The sequence below is a fragment of the Lepus europaeus genome, chromosome 3 (assembly GCF_033115175.1).
Source record: "Lepus europaeus isolate LE1 chromosome 3, mLepTim1.pri, whole genome shotgun sequence".
Lineage (NCBI taxonomy): Eukaryota > Metazoa > Chordata > Mammalia > Lagomorpha > Leporidae > Lepus > Lepus europaeus.
The window spans coordinates 44,798,615-44,816,716 of NC_084829.1; the positions used below are offsets into that span (position 1 = coordinate 44,798,615).

The following is an 18,102-nucleotide window of genomic DNA, read 5'->3' on the forward strand; positions in this document are numbered from 1 at the left end:
TTAAAAGAAAGGAAAAGGAATATGCAATTGCATTCCCTTGTATTTATCAACATAATTATCTTTACAGGCATGTGGATTCAAATTATTATATGCTATAATTTACTTCTAGCCTAAAGAACTTCTATTTATAATATGAGTCTGATCACAAGGAACTGTCTCAGTGTTTATTTATCTTGAAATGTCAATTTCACCCTCACTTTTGAAAGATAATTTTGCTGGGTACAAGTTTCTTAGTGGACAATTTTTTCCCTCACCACTTTTTTTTTTTTTCCCCTCAGCACTTTGAGTATCATCCCGCTGCTTTCTGACCTCTATTGCCAATGATAAATTAGCTGCTAATATTGGTGGTGCTCCTTGCTTTGCGATGAGGTATTTCTCTTGTAGCTTTTATGGATTTTCTTCCTTGTCTTTATCTTTCAACATGTTTATTGTAATCTATGGCAGTGTAGATTTCTTTGTGTTAGTCCACTTAAGAAGCTTCAAGGTGTAAATTAAGTCATTGTTTCTCTGAGCATTTTCTCTACTCCATTTTCCCTCTTTTCCTTCTGATATTTCTATCATACATATGCTGATGCACTTAATAGTGCCCCACATTTCTCTGAAGTGCTATTCATTTTTCTTCATTCTTTTTTCTCTTTGTTCTTCAGGTTGCTTCATCTTTAATGATGGCTTCAACTTCACTGATTCTTCTTCCAGTTCAAAACCACAGCTGAGTCCCTCTAATGAATTTCTCATTTTGGTCACTTTACTTTTGAACTCTATAGTTTCCATTTGTTTCTTTCTTTCTTTTTTTTTTTTTTAAGGCTATCTCTTATTGACACTCTCTATTTTGTGAGACTGTCATATATTTCTCTTGTTCTTTAGACATGGTTTCTGTTAGTAATTTGAACATATTTATCTATAAGAGCTACTTTGAAGTTTTTGTCTGCTAAATCCAACATCTGGGTGCCCAAAATGTACTTTCTATTCTCTACTTTCCCCTCCACCCCCCTCCTTTTTTTTTTTTTTAACAGATCACTGATTCTTCCTTCCTTCTTTCCTTCCTTTCTTCTCTCTCTCTCTCTCTCTCTCTTTATTTTTTGAAAGATTTATCTATTTCTTTGAAAGAGAAACAGAGAGGGGGAGACAGCTTTTTCATCCTCTGGTCCTCTGGTTCACTACCCAAATGGCTACATTAGCCAGGTCCGGGACAGGCCAAAGTCAGGAAACAAGAACTCTATCCCAGTCTCTCACGTGGGTGACAGGTCCAAGTACTTGGGCCAACTTCCACTGCTTTCCCGGGTGCATCAGCAGGAAGTGGGATCAGAAGCAGAGCAGCTGGGACTCAAACCAGCGCTCTGATATCGGACACTAGCATGGTGGCTTGACTGGCTGCACCACAGTGCTGGCTCATCCTTGTTTCTTTAAGTCTATTGTTTCATTGTCTAGAGTAGCAATTCTAGATAATAATTCCCTCCCTTTCTTGGACTCAATTGTTGCTGTTTGGTTGTTTGTGTAGTGACTTGGATGGGCTAGTAGGATGCAGTCTCTTTCCTTGTAAGTGTGTAGCCTCTGATGTAGTTCCTCAGAGGGTGCAGCCATGACATGCAGTCTCCTCTATCCCCACGGAAGACTATGCTTTTAGTGTCTTCAGCTGTCTCTTCTCCTGATTTCCCCCTCACACACCCACACTGTTTCTGGCTGGCTAGACTCTATTGGTACCACCACACAAAGATGTTAACCTTTCCTAATTGCTAGCTGATTGCTCTCTTGTTTTTGAAATATTCCTAGACAAAAGTTGCTCCACAGATTGATCTAAATAATGCTGAGGCCCCTTTGAAGAGTCCAAGTACTGCCAGCTTTTCCATTTTGCTCTGGTCCCAGGAGGACTCTTCACTCTTCCTGTCTGATTTGTAACTGAACCACTCTCACTTGTGACGGCTGGTATTACAGGACTCCCAGCCTCCCCATAACTGCTCACCACCAAGATCTCCATATTACTGCAGTGCCCGTAGTGCTGCCTTGCACATTCTCTGTCCCAGTCTCCTTAGGCAGAGCCCGAGAGCTCTCTGTTCTTCAGGCCTGCCTCACTCCGTGGGCCACATCTCTGTACCACTATACTGGAGCTGAAAGTGGGAGGAGCAAACAACTTGACCCGGAAAGACAACCCTGGGCTAAGAGTGGCGACCTGGGAAGGGTCTGTAGCCTATGAGCAAAGCACACTGGTGGCGAAAGCCCCATATTCTCAACCTGCCATGTCTGATGTAGAGCTTCCACTCTGAGTAGGGGATAAGCGAAAGAACAGAATACCAATCGTCTCAGCTGTTGAAGCTTAAGATAGAACATCACAGAGCTGGGGAAATGAGAGGGGCTGACCTCTGCCCCTCTCGGGATGAAACTTTTGCTCTAGACTGAGACATGAATGAGTGGGAGCCCAGTGTTCTCGGCCACACTCTCCCAGGGTACAGCTTCTGTCACATTGAACTGGGCAGCAGAGACTGATCATGGGAGCAGACTCTTTTAACAAGGTTTAGTCAATTTTCTTGAATACATGTTTCTCCATTTACTTTTTGGCTCTTAGGGAAATTTCCAGATGCTATAAGTGATTATTTTTAAAAGTTTTTTTTTTTTTTAACCAATTAAATGTGTTTCACTTGGAAGAGCATGCCATACTCTTCACACAGACACATTTTTTACCTGAGTATTTTGTCTTGTTATTTGTGTCAACTAATTTGTAAAATTTTGGTGTGGTTTTTATATGACACACAAAATTAAACCGGTAAATGAAAATAAAGAGGTAGGATTTGAAATAAATAACGAGAGGTCATCAAACTAACAAGATGTCAGCAAAAGTGAATATTAAGTCTTACCACTCTGAACTCCTTGGTGTTCAAATCATGGTATTAACAGCCATAATTTATTCAGTGGAAGGCATACATCAAGTGCTTTTCATGAATTATACTGAACTCTCATAAGAATTCCACATGTTAAGTGGTATAATTTCCTTCTTTTACATGAGAAACCTGACCCTCAAGGTCAGAAATAGAGCGGAGAACTAGGATTGACTAGAATCCAGGTTTGCTTTGTTCCAAGTCTGTAATCTTTATGTGCTCCATAGAAAGAAGCATTTAAATTCATCTGTAGAAATATTTTCCAGGAAATATGAGAATGGTGGAAATATTAAATAGGTGATACTGTGATACTGATGCATTTGATCAGAAATAACTTTTTTCCAAGGTTATGTCACTTTACTTGTTGATGGTAAATGAAAATAACTAGTTGTCTTTCAAAGTTTATTGACTCTATTTCCCTGGAATTCTCTTTAATGTAGTAGAGTTTCTTCAGTTAACTTATCAAGGTGCTCATAACAATAGACACCACTATACTGGAATCAATAAAAAACATGGACCATTTCCAAAAATATTTTTAAATACATAAATTTGGATATTTCTAAATACTATTAATATATTTTTATTCAATAAGTATAATTTAGTACTTAATATTTTCAGTTTAATATTATTTTATTTTACAAAATTAATGTTTTTCTAAATATTCTACATTGGAGAATTCAGTTGAGAGACAAGAAAGGGAAAATTTTCTACTCAGTGTTAAGCCTTTTAGATTTCAAACAGCACAGGAATGACACATCAAAATGAAGCAAGTTTATATCATAAAACATCAAATTTTTTCATGATTAACAAAACACCATATACATCACTTTCAAAGATACATAATAGCTTCCATATCCATCATATTCATATCTAGCTCACCATATCCATCACAGAAAAATTATGTATTGAATCAATATGATTTTTGAATTTCATAATAGCCTGATGTGAAACAATGCATATCATTAAAAGAAAGAATTTCAAATACAAGTTTCTCATGGATTCACATAAAGAGAAAAATTGTAAGATGAAACTGCCAAATAAATAAAATCTTTGGATAATTTCCAAGCTGCACTATACAAAAGAAGTACATCTTTTCTGCTGGAAATATCTATCTTGACATTCTACAAAGGTTCCATGCAATGTACATATATCATAATCTATTATTTTTTGTTTAGTGTTCATTTTTGGTTACCTTCTAGAAGATCATCCTCATCTATGCTTTTGATAATCTTCGATTTGTAGTCTCGCATAAACATGTATTTTAACAGTCTTCTAAGTTTTTTCTAATAAAAATATGAAGCAAAAAGAAAATTCAGACACTTATTCAGGATCACTGGGGAAAACAGAACAAGTCTTAGCATAGTACTATGAAATAACAATGTTCAGAAGAGATTACACATAAAAACTACAACAGTATTTTTAAAAAGTACTTTTCGTTTTCAAGTATCCAGATGCACTCCAGCATCAGAATAATCACTTTTTTGTGTGTCTTTAAAAAGTTTCAAATCCCTATTGAAGACTGTGATAAATATCACATTCCCCATACTAAGCGGAGTGTAGTTATGCTGTGGAATTTTGTATACATTCAAGAGAAAATTTTATTTTAAAAAACTGACATAAACATCTAGATAATTAGTTTATAACAACTGCTTTCAAAAGCCAAGCCATAGCCTCGTCATTGTTTTTTATTCTCTGAGAATCATTTCATTAGAGAAATTGATTGGAAAACATTCTGTAACCTGAGAAACATATTTTATGAATCTCCAAGCTGATGAATGACAGTTAGGTTTTAATGATGGCCTTCATTGGCTTTTTAAAGTAGTTACAGGGCTGCGGAACTTTAACAGTGACTGATAGGATTCATTCTCTGTGCACAGAACACATTCCCACTGGCTCCTCATCTTCAGCTTTAGGATTCCTAACGACAGCTGAGAAGGAGTGCATCTCACTCAGCCCTTCTCATGCTCCACATCTGGTATTTTCAACAGCCCTGACACGAAGGTAAATATAACAATCTTCCTTCTGTATGGAGGGCAACTGAGGTAAAGAACACAACCTTTCAACCTTTTTTTTTTTTTTCACTTACAAACAGGAAAGTATCTCTTTACATGCTTATTGTTTGAAGAATTAATGAGACTGAGTGAAGCTGCTCAGTGCATTACACAACACATAGCAGTCAATAAGCACTGCTGGAATAAAAACTGAAACTATTATTAGACGAAAAAGCATTCACTTGCATACAGGTCTTTTGCAGCCCTTCTTTCTCTTTAATTCTATTCAGGTTTTTATTTTGTCTGAGATTTTTTACCTAGATAAGGTACTTTCCATTCTTTTTGGAACCTGTCAGCATAGAAATAAAAAGAACTGGCAACTCTCATGTCACAGCTATGCTGTTTTTTGGCAACATGCTTCTGGTTGAAGGGTCCTTCCGAAAAGCAGGGCGCGGCGTCACGTGGTGGATATTCCTGAAGGGTCAACGTGATTTAAAATTTTGGCTTGCCCAAAAGGACAGGAAAAAGTGTCAGTGGACTTTGTGTGCTCCCCTCTTCACCTCTGTCAGTGCAAAGGCGAGCTGAAGGACGCTCAGTCCAGTAGGAGCACCGTGCGTGTGTGCCCCAGCTGGTTTCATAACGGGCCTCATTTCTGCGGCATTTCCTGGCTCCTTCCTCCAAGCACCACTGCTATGTGGTCCCTGATGCCTATGTCTCCTTAATCCTGCAAGGATCAATCTTACACTCTTACTCTTCACTACCTTTTGGATTTCTTCCTTCCTGTTCATTTCTAGAGCCTCCATACTAACTAGACTTCACCTTCATCATGGACCCTGTGTTTGGTCCGCTCTGTGCGAATGCACGGGCCTCAGCCTAGGCAGAGACCTCCACTTCAGCAATCCTACAGCTTGCTCTCTGGTCGCATGACCTTGTAATTCTGCGTCTTAAAAGGCTCTTTCACCTCAGCCAAGCAGACTTTCTAAGCCAGATCAGCAGATTCTTGATAGTGAAGCCATTTCCTATATCTTCTTCCTGTCCTCTAAGAGATGATTCTACAGAACGTGTAAAATATTACAGAGTACTTATACCTAGCTGTTCATGGAAAATAATGACAAAATGAGACATACATATCAGCTCAAATATTTTAATACTGAGTTCAAAGAGTAAGAAAAGTAGATCTTTATAAAATATAGAATTTAGGGTATATATTTATGCTATAGGAATATTCATCTTGACGGATCTTCTTTTTAGCTAGTGTCACAGAAAACTTTTTATTTCAAATTTAAAAAATCATCCTATGAAAGCCTATAATCTTGATAATGTCAATAAACAAAATGAGAAGAAAAATAAGCTGCTCAGGAGTATCTCATTTATGAGAACAAAGCACAGAGTCAATATTTAGTGAATCTTGTGTATTAATGAAAACATCTAAATAGACATGCAAGAAATGATGATCAGTTGTTAACATAGTTTTTACACAAATACATTTGTTGTTGTAAAATAAAAAGCAATTCTGCGCAGGGAACCCATTTTGTTTTGAACTATGAAGCCTGAAATATCAATTCAGTAGTTCTGATTCCAATCTGAAAACCAAAGAACAAGGATAACATGGTTTCCTTATATAAGAAATATTAAGGCACATACCTAGCATTTTAATACAGTGATATTTTATATTACCTTATCTTTGCGCATCAAAAACAGAAGATCTTCAGGAGAAATTACCCTTGCTCCCCGCAGCTGAGAAACTTCAGCAGCTTGCTGTAACTAACAACAAAGGAAAGTCAGGAATCTTTCTCAATAACATAAATTAAATAGAGTACAGTCATGATGAATCAAGACAGATCAATATACTAAGGATTAAAAACCTTTGGGAATAATCCAGCAATCACGTTACTGCTTTTAAAAGCAAAATGTCTTATATTTTAAGATGTAAAAAAACGCAATTAAATTATGAGCCCACCTGTAACTGATACAATAAATAGAAATCATTGATTTCTTTCATGCAAAAGAAAAATCATGCACAGCTTCCAGAAGTGCATTAATGCACCTGAAAATAATTTTATGAAATTTTATCCTTCCTACCCATGTGAGCAATGGTTTCACTCAGTATCACTAGTTGAATAAGTATATTATTAATCTGAGCTCCCATGCTGGTATGATTTGAAATAGCCCCATTCAGAACTTTAAAAGATCAACAAAAACAGTAGCTGTTTCTAATATCCAAAGGAAAAAAAATACTTCTAGTTTTGGCAAGTCTTCAGTGGTTAAAAGATTCAGTCCATAAATCATAATACTGGACTGCATTAATTTCTTTCCACACTAATCACATACACACAAAAAGTTAACTGTATCTGGAATGCACAACACAAAACATACTGCATGAAAAGTTAGATTCCCCCTGAAATGTTCATCTGGGCCCTTATATCTACAAAGTTCAGAGTTTTCAGGAATTCAGAAGTCTAGAAACACAATCTTACTTGAAAATGACCTGGAAAATAAAAGAATGTGAAAAATGATAGTTCTATTTTCTGGCACAAGCAAATAGTTTCTTATTTTGATTAGTTGGAAGGAACATAAAATATGTCCATCTGAAAAAAATAAAGATGCTGGGGAAAACACTACAAAAATGTGCCTATAACTTCTTCCAAATTTGATCAAACCATGCTGATTGCACCAAACCAACTCTAGCCAATCTGAAATACTATAAAAATATTTACATATAAAAGCTGTTCCTAAATGCATCCTGCTTTGATAGGAATAAACCTAACAAATATTCTTGGGAACTAATCTTTAAAAAGTGGTACACTGTTATCTTAACAATTAAATAGAATCAAATAGTGCATTTGTGCTAAAGAAATTGTTTGAATGTTTAAATTATTCTGCTAAGTAAGCTTCAAAACTTCTCTAAATACACATAGGCAAAATAGACTATAAACTCCCTATTTTGTTAGCTTTACCACTGAATTTCCTGGATACTGGTGGTTGGTATATAAACATAATCTTACCTAAATATAGAAATTTAAATTTAACTGTGAACCATTTAAAATTAAATCATGGGAGGTAAGTTTTTTAAAAGTTGATAAATCTACCCAAAAAAGAAACTAACAGTTTTTAGAAGGCATGGATATTTTTCTAGAAACTGTTAGACTGTCAGGGAAGTATGTGTACACATGCTTTTTCAAATAAAAACATTTCCATTGCAGTCTAAAATACATGCCATCATTGTGGAGAAGAACATGGGTTACATATCCGTTTGACCTCATACAGAGAACCAGGAGACAGCACACTCAAGTAATTTTTGCTTCCTTTAAGGAAGAATGGCAAGGATTTGGAAATTAAAAAAACACATTACAAAGATACAAGTAACTTTGCTCATGTTAAGAAAGGATCAGGAAAAACATGTATTCCTAAAATAGCTGCCCCAATTAATAGTTTACCCACACTACCTATAAATAATCTCTCTATTTATAACAGTCTCTAAAACGTAAGTTTACCAACATATTAGCCAGGAAAAGAAAGAACAGTCAAAATAAAGACATGGGAGAATTTCACTTTTTTAATTCCTTTGTCAAAACAGCACACTGCTATCATAAAATTCAACGCTGGGTTTTATTTGCCAGACTTTCTGCTCTCTGTCCGCTAACAAAGTACCCTTCCCAGCACAGGTCTATGCACTCCTGTGCTTTGGGCTCTGCCTGGTTATTCTGTCTCTGGGAGTGAAAGGATCACTGTCAACTCACCAAGGCCTGCCCAGCTCTGATGTATCCTATGCTTCAGAATTACCTGTTCCAAACTCTGACCTCCACTTTGGCACCAAGAGAGGAGAACAACTTTATCGCATAAAGTAATTCCTATTCATGTATATATCACTCAATAGCTTGCTTCTCAATTTTTTTTCCTGCCTATAGTAGCCTATGGCTGCCACAAAAAGTAAAGAAATTCATCTTTAGCAACATAAAGAAACACATTATTAACTTGGCAGTCCAGGTTCCCAGGGTGCTGAGCTCAAGAATGTTGCATTTAATGTGAAAACAATACTAGAACCAGCAAACCAGTATCACAAATGCTCCTGAAATCTGCAGTACTAAAATAAGAAAGATTATTCTATAGTCTAACAAATACTTTAATTTCTTATTCTTTGAAAATAAATGGAAGGTTTATTTTTCATTGCAGCAAGTCAAGTATTGCTGGAAGTAATTAAGACATGAACTAACAGTTTTATAAATTTTTTATTACAAAGAAACAGTACATACTTAATTTTATTATAAAATTACATAAAAATGATAGACTAAAGCAATACTTTAAGCCTAATCACTAGTTTAATAAGCAAAAAGTTAATTTTTCTTAACTATATGGATAAAAGTATAATAGAAATCTTATAGAAATTTATTTGCGATTTAGTAACAATTTTGATGCCAGATATTACTATTCTAACATAACTGTGATTCAGTTACAGTATTTTATTTTCATCTTCTGATTTTTTTTTTCTACATACAAGGGTACTTTATAAAGTTTATGGAAAGCTGGAGTTAAAAAATTAATTTATTTTGGTGCAAAAAACTTTAAACAGGCATAATTTTTTAATGATATGCATTATCCAAGAACTTTTGGGAGACTCGTTGTATAGTATTACATTTGTAACAACTGTTTTAAAAAAAAGACAACTCCTCAGTATACTAAAACTCATTATGTTTTCATATTTTATATTTTCTTTGGAGTTTGAACATTAAAAGGTATATTATTACATATCATCTCAAATGTCTCATCATTGATCCCATAAATCAATCTCAGTTTCTCATTACTACCAATGATACAAGTATTCTGGTTCAATGTTCTTCTGCAATATTGTGTTTTCACCAACTTCTGTTGATCTTATGTTTTAATTTGCTCAGGGTTGTAAACATGCTCTCTACTTCCACTTAACCTATTCCAGGTCTCTTGGGATTTTTGGGGACTGGTTTCTAAGTTTCAATGTGTCCAAATTGTTCTGTGTCCTAGATTTAACTGCTAAAATGATCTTCCTCAAATATAATGTCCAAATTCTCGTTCCAAGTTCTATGATAATTCACTATTATCTAACTTCAATGCGGTCTTTACAGTCTGACAAACTCATGAATTTTCCCTACATCTTCGATTCTCACTATATTTCTTCTTTACTGCCCATAAAATTCTACATTGAAGCTTCAATAATTTTGGTCCTTTGTGCATTCTGTATTTGTGAAGGTTAATTTTATGCATCAACTTAACTGGGTGATGAGGTGCCGACAGTGGGTCAAACATTCTGAGTGTCTGGGAAGGTGTTTTTGGATGAGATTAGCATTTCAATCAGTGGACAGAGTAAAGCAGATGGCTCTCTGAGTCTCTGCTGATATAACAGAATACCATAGACTGGGTAATTTATAAATAATGTCAGTCTGTTTGGCTCAGGTTTCTGGACACTGAAAAGTCCAAGAGCATGGTGCCAGCATCTGGAGAGGCCCTTCATGCTAAGGGCTGAGCACTAATGGCCTACTCCCCACACAGAGGCCCTACCTCTCAATGTTATAACGACAAACGAGTTTTAACAAGAATTTTGGATGAGGCATCCAAAGGTAGATGGGTCTCATCTAATCAGCTGAACATGTGAATAAACCTCAGTAGAACAGAGAAAGCTGAGGGAGCTGGAACCACTTCTGCCTGAATTCATGAGCTGGAGCATTGACCTTTCCTGGCCTTTGGTGTCACCAGTGCTTTTAGTGTCCTGACACAGATCTACACTTTGTCTCTGAGGTCTCCAGCTTGACGACCGAAGATGATGGGATTTCTCAGCCTCCATAACAGCCTAAGTTTCTTACGATAAATCTGATTATACACATACATCCTGTTGGTTCTGTATCTTTGGAGAACCCTAATACAGGACTATATTTGAATTATGAGAAATTCTTGATTCTGTGGGATGCAATGCTTTCTTCTTCCTAAGCCTTCAGGTGACTTTTCCCTTACTCTAAGAAATGTCTCTGATCATTCTCTTTATACTTCAAATTCCAAAATTTCATGACGCTGTGTTTTGGTGAAGGTCTTCCTCATATATTTTGCTGGGTATTCACAGAGATACTTCAACCTACATATTCTTTTTTTTTTTTTTTTTTTTTTTTTTTGACAGGCAGAGTGGACAGTAGAGGGAGACAGAGAGAAAGGTCTTCCTTTTTGCCATTGGTTCACCCTCCAATGGCTGCCGCGGTAGGCACGCTGCGGCCACGCACCACGCTGCTCTGATGGCAGGAGCCAGGTGCTTATCCTGGTCTCCCATGGGGTGCACTCCCTGGCCACAGCAGAGAGCTGGCCTGGAAGAGGGGCAACCGGGACAGGATCAGTGCCCCGACCGGGACTAGAACCTGGTGTGCCGGCGCTGCAAGGCGCAGGATTAGCCTGTTACGCCACGGCGCCGGCCCAACCTATATATTCTTATTTTTCATATCTAGGAAACTGTCTTGAATGACTGTGAAAGTTTGCTTCCTTCTTTTCTATGGATTCTTTCTGGAGTATCTAAGAACTGCATGCTTATAGATGTATATGTGGGATCTCTAATATGAGAGATCTTTTTATTTCCCTTCTCCGGAGAGTTAAACTTAACAGTATTTTCCCAGAATGGTAAAAGGGTAGTTGACTACATATATGGCTTGGATAGGATACTGGGATAAAATTGTTCCTTTATTTTCTACAAATCTTCCCATTTTTAAACAGAGGTACCTTTAATCTTGAGTTTTATTGCTTCTTGGATTTTGACTAAGATCAAGTGTAATCTTCAGTTTTTCCAAGTTCCAAAGTTTTGTTTTTCACAAGTATATAAAGCCTTTAGCATTACTAGTCACTGTAAGTTTTGAGAAGATTTTGATATGTCTTGTCTGTTATTTATTCCTCTCCCATTTTCTTTGTCTTTGTAGGTTTGTACATTAAAAAATTATTTTTGCTTTATTTAGTGGGGTTTTGAGATATGCACATATACCACCCATGTTTAACTGGAAGCTGGCACTCCTATTTTAATAATAATTTTATTGAATGTACTATACTATACTGCATGTCCTCTATACATTATTTCACTTAATTCTCATGACAAACCTTTGAGATGACCAAGCATACAAACTAGTGCTAAGAAGTAAATGTATAATACCAAGTCATTTGTGTTTCTCTCCAAGATTGGTTTCTTACTCAGAATACAGGAAGATGCATGTGATCACTTAATCAAGCTTTATGTTGCACAGAAAGGTCTACCCCAAAAACATTTACAGATGGTCACCAATTTAACAGTGATTCAACTTATGATTTTTTTAATTTTACAACTGGATAAAAGAAGATTTATGAATTAAATATAAAACATACTCCTAATTTTGAATTTTGATTTTTTTTTTTGGTTAGCAATAAATAGTACAATACTCTCTTGTGATACTGGGCAGTGGCAGTGAGTTGCAGGTCTTAGTCTTGTTATTTGTGATCAGAAGAGTAAACAATTCTCTATAATAAACTAAGTTATGATGTTTGATAGGTTAGGTTTATTAAAAATATTTTTGGGGGCTGGGACTGTGGTGCAGTAGGTTAGCCTTCTGCTTGTAACACTGGTATCTCATATCAGGGACTGGTTCAAGTCTCAGCTACTCTAGTTCCAATCCATCTTCTTGCTAATGTGCCTGGGAAGGCAGTGGACGATGGTCCAAGAACTTCAGCTCTTGCCACCCATGTGGGAGACCTGGATGGAGTTTTTGGCTCCAGGCTTTGACCTGGTTAACTACTAAATGGAAGATATCTTCTTTCTCTCTTTCTCTGTCACTCTTATCTTTCAAATAAATTAATAAATAAATCTTTAAATACATTTTCTACTTTGGAACTAGTTCATTAGGATGTAACTTCTTCATAAATTGAAGAACATCTATATTTGCCTTTCAAAATTTTTTATTGCTGGGAAATAAACAGCTGCCAAAGAAAACAAAATTTGTATCACAACATCCAAGCCAGAGGCTTCATGCAGACAAAACCTAAGGATTAAAAATTAAACATGGGCCGGCAGCGCAGCTCAATAGGCTAATCCTCCACCTGCAGCAACGGCACACCGGGTTCTGTCCTGGTTGCTCCTCTTCCTGTCCAGCTGTCTGCTGTGGCCCGGGAAGGCAGTGGAGGATGGCCCAAGTGCTTAGGCCCTGCACCCGCATGGGAGACCAGGAGAAGCACCTGGCTCCTAGCTTCGGATCAGCGTGGTGTGCCGGCCGCAGTGCGCCAGCCGCAGTGTGCCGGCTGCAGCGGCCATTGGAGGGTGAACCAACAGAAAAAGGAAGACCTTTCTCTCTGTCTCTCTCTCTCTCACTGTCCACTCTGCCTGTCAAAAAAAAAAAAAAAAAAAAAAAAGCATGTGTTTGGGGCAGGTGTTAGGCCCAGCAGTAAGGGTACCACTTAGGACGCTCATATCCCAAACCTGGCTCAATGCCTAGTTCCGGTTCCTGACTCTAGTGTTCTGCTAACATGGACCCTAAGAGGTAGGAGCTATATGACTCAATGATTGGTTTTTTGCTATCATATGGAAGAACTGGATAAAATTCTTGGTTCTTTGGGGAGTGAACCAGAGGATGGCAGATCAGTCTCTCTCTCTCTATCTCAAATACATTGTTTAAAAAATAGAATTGATAAAAATTAAACATGTATTTAAAAGGAAGTGTCTTTGTAACCAAAGTTATCGTTCAGAATACTATAAATATAAAACATATGACTTTGTATCATCCCATCAAATACCTCCTTATTGTTTCTTAGTGACTGGTCTTCCATTGCTTTAGATATTAAAAACATAAACAAGTATATAAATTGGTAAAAGACATGCCTTCCTGGGCCACAGCAGAGAGCTGGACAGGAAGAGGAGCTACCAGGACAGAACCGGTGCCCCAACCAAGACTAGAACCCGGGGTGCCGGCGCCATAGGCTGAGGATTAGACAAGTGAGCCAGGCACCAGCCAAATTTTTTAAAAAGTATGATAAATCTATAATTATTAGTACCTCATGGCTCAAAGAATTCACATACATAATCCATATATATTTTCTTTCTTAAAAAATTAACAAGACATAATCAATGTGAGCCTGCAAAGCTTAGAAAATGTCCAAGACAGAATGACTATGTTTATAGTCCACATAGACAGCAAACTTGATATGAAAATAATTCTTTGATAACTCCTGTTTAAATGTGAAATTGAGAAAACAAAAAGTAATAACCATTTAATGTTTTCTTTTAGTTTATTTTTCAAATAAGAGATTCCTGGCCGGCGCTGTGGCTCAACAGGCTAATCCTCTGCCTTGCGGCGCCGGCACACCGGGTTCTAGTCCCGGTTGGGGCACCGGATTCTATCCCGGTTGCCCCTCTCCCAGGCCAGCTCTCTGCTATGGCCCGGGAAGGCAGTGGAGGATGGCCCAGGTCCTTGGGCCCTGCACCCCATGGGAGACCAGGAGAAGCACCTGGCTCCAAGCTTTGGATCAGCGCGATGCGCTGGCCACAGTGGCCATTGGAGGGTGAACTAACGGCAAAAAGGAAGATCTTTCTGTCTCTCTCTCTCTCACTATCCACTCTGCCTGTCAAAAAAGAAAAACAAACAAACAAACAAAAAAACCCCACAAAAAACAAACAAACAAAAAAAATTAAGCGATTCCTAAGCAACTTAAATCTAAACACATTTAGATTTCAGGGACCAGTGCTGTGACTTAGTGGGTAAAGCCGCTGCCTGCAGTGCCAGCATCCCATATGGGCGCTGGTTTGAGTCCCAGCTGCTCTACTTCCCCATTCAGCTCTCTGCTATGCCTGGGAAAGCAGAAGAAGATGGCCCAGGTCCTTGGGCCCCTGCACCTGCGTGTGAGACCCAGAAGAAGCTCCTGGCTCTAGAGACATCTGTGGAGTGAACCAGTGGTTGGAAGATTCTCTCTCTCTGCCTCTGCCTCTCTGTAACTCTGCCTTTCGAACAAATAAATAAATCTTTAAATAAAATTAAAAATAAAACAAATCTAATTTGAAAATTAGCAAAGGATATTTTAGAAATTTCTTAATAAAATTAAAGTAATACACTAAATCACAGTTTAAATAAAACATACTACACTTAATATTAAAACTTAAAATATTATACTACACTAAACTAGGTTATAGTTTAAATACTATGGCATTAACTAAGTATAATTAATATTGTTTAAAATTTACTTACTATTAACTAATAAAAGGAAAATATAATTTTAACAATTTAAATTAAAATCTCAGAAAGATGGGAGCTATTTTAAATTTGTAAAACATAATATATAGCTATCTTTTGGCTACTCAATATCTGGAAAATTACACATTTTTAAAGTCTAAGATATACATTTCACTTGCATTTCTTGCAATTTTCTAAACACAAAATGTTTTGGTAGCCTACAAAGTGTGTGCTTTCCTCCTCTCATTAACAACGCCTCCTCTTTCTCTGCTTATTTTTTCTTGCTCCTTCCTTCACATTGCCTTCTGCTCATCCTTCTAAAAAAGGATCCACTGAAAGAGTGGTAGCCACTGCCTGTTTCTTCAAGGGACAACAATGTAACAAAAGACTAAGTTAGTTGCTTTTTTCCAGAACTTTCTTTATTTTTTGAAGATAGCCTGATTCCACCTTACCCTCAAATGTTTAGGAATAAACATAGGTTTGGTACGAAATCTTCATGGTTAGATCAGGGTACTAAAAGCACTGAATTACACCAGACCACACACAGACCACTGTAATGATTAGAAAAATTACCAAATGGAAAGAATAAAGTAATGTGAAAGAGTAATTATGGGGAGTAAGGAAATTTATTTCTAATTTTATCTACTACTATCACCCTTACTTTGGCAAAAACAACTTTATAATTTTGTCTTTTTGTTGAGAAAATTTATGGACAAAGTACCAATTTTAGAGCTACAATTTCTTGTGCTGGGTCTAAGAACCTAATCCACACAGTGGACAAGGGTCTGCTATGAAGTTCAGTTAAGATGCGGTCGCCTCAGTCAGTAAGGTATATCCTGAAGGATATTCTGGATTATTACCTCCATTCTATGATCTAACTCAGTATATTATCTCTATGCTATTACTCTATACACATTCATTTTTTGCAAGTAATTAAGATTTAAAATCATTTTTTGAAAAGAAAAAGTTCCCAAACCATCTTGCCATTTGCTTCTCACAACAGTTTTTAAATACCTATGATTTGATGTTTAAATGAGATCATGTTTAGCATACAGTATGCCCTAAATAAATTTTACCTACATTTATTTAGAGAAGAAAAATTAAATTTTGTAGTACTCATGAAAAAGTTTATTAACTTTCAGTATTCACAAAGATTAAAGACCATTATCAGACTGTTGTTTAGAATTAATGACTTATTTTAACTTTATCATAAAAAAATTGGATCTTGGGGCAGAATGCTATGGTTTTAACAGCATACAGCTCTTGAACTCATGCTGGAAATCAAACACCACAGTCATAAGTCAATGGTACTAAGATGGCAGAAAAATAATCCAATTATGGTGCTTAGGAGGTGGGTCAAATAGGAAGCTCTTAGGACACCGGGAGTGAACTCTTGGAAGTAGTCCTTGAGAGAAGGTTGGTTATGAAAACTGAGTTAGATCCAGTCATTCTCATTTGCTTCCTGGCTTGCAATGTGATCATTCTTCCAAACATGCTGCAATGCAGTGCATACGGTCATCTTCTGGCCTTCCCAGAGGGCCAGACCAACGAAGCCCACCCAATACTGGACTGCCAACCTCCAACACCGTGAGCCGAAATAAACAAACCTCCTTCCTTCATAAGTATTTGTTTTAGGTATTCAATTATGGTGACAAAGAGCTGACCAATACAGGATATAAATAATCTATGTTGATAAATTAAGCATTATTGTACATTTATGTGAAAGCTTTTATCTTTAGTTTTTTATATATGTGTGTCTTTGTGCATGTATATATATATATATATATAGTGTGTATGCCCAGAAATGTATAACACATATGTGTGTGTAGCACTAGACTCACTTCCTTACAAGGCATCAGGTACCTTTCATCTGTACTTCAAGGGAAACACTGTGTGGACTTTTCTTGATAGAGATTAATCTGTCCCTCCAACAATTTCTTAGGCAAAATTCACCGCAACGTGAAATACAAACCACACCTTAGTATTTATTCTGTTTTATAGATTGTTTTTATTGGAGAAGTGGAGAGGGGAGGGTATAGAGACAGAGAAACAGAGAGAGACAGGCAGACAAAGAGAGACAGGATGCCTATTGCTAGTTCACACTCCAAATGCCTAAAATGGCGGGATGGGGGTGCGAGGAGGGTGGCAAAGCCAGGAGCCAGAAACTAATTCCAGGTCTCCCATGTGGGTGACAGGGTACCAACCACATGAGCTCCCTTGCTGCATCCCCCAAGGTGTGCATCTGCAGGAAGCTGAGGAATAGAACTGGAAACTGAATTCAGACATCTCATATTTGGGATGCAGGCATTCAAACCAGCAGTTGAACCTGTAGGCCAACTCCTGCCCCTGTAACAGAACAGCTAATCTTTATAGTCCACAGATTCTTCAGCTGGGCACTAAAAAGAGGTGAACACCAAAAGATCTCCCAACTTTTGGTGTGCATCTTCTTCTTTTTTTTTTTTTTTCTTAAGTTTTTATTTAATGAATACACTTTTTCATAGATACAACTTTAGGAATACAGTGGTTCTTTCTCCCATGCCCACCCGTCCCCCAACTCCCATCCCACCTCCCTCAACCTCTCCCATCTCCTTCTTCATTATCATTCATTTTTAGTTTGGCTTTATATACAGAGGACCAATTCCATGCTAAGCATAGACTTCAACAATTAGCACCCACGAGTGTGCATCTTCTGATTCTAATTTAACCCTAGGTAAATTTTCTTTTAGTTCCACAAGTAAGTGCTGGTATTAATGAGAGAAATAAAAAAGACTCACAAGAAGGAATGGTACAATCATATGAGGTAGAGATGTGAGTCAATTTACACAGAATATCCACTCAGTCATAGCAGTGGAAATAACAATTGACCCAATTAACTATATGAAGGTGGAAAGAAGTATCAGACTGGCCTCTTATTTGGCATTAACGACTTGTTTTACCTTAGTGTTTTCCATGGTTTACAAATCAGCAGGTGACAGTTAATTATTTCAGTATCCTACACACCCAACAGTTCCAGATGCATTTGAAAGCCAAAGACAATTGCAAAATGGGATTATA

At 37.1% G+C, this 18,102-nt stretch overlaps 1 protein-coding gene across 2 annotated transcripts in view; it reads right to left on the reverse strand.

Moving 5' to 3' along the window:
- Nucleotides 1-18,102, reverse strand: part of SUPT3H (SPT3 homolog, SAGA and STAGA complex component) — a 493,606-nt gene that overhangs the window by 153,148 nt on the left and 322,356 nt on the right. For both annotated transcript variants that reach the window (XM_062186207.1, XM_062186206.1), the window contains 2 exons: nucleotides 6,539-6,625; nucleotides 4,063-4,153 (listed from right to left, as the gene is read on the reverse strand). In XM_062186207.1, coding sequence (XP_062042191.1) covers nucleotides 4,063-4,153; nucleotides 6,539-6,625 — 178 coding nt within the window. The remainder of the gene's footprint in view (nucleotides 1-4,062; nucleotides 4,154-6,538; nucleotides 6,626-18,102) is intronic.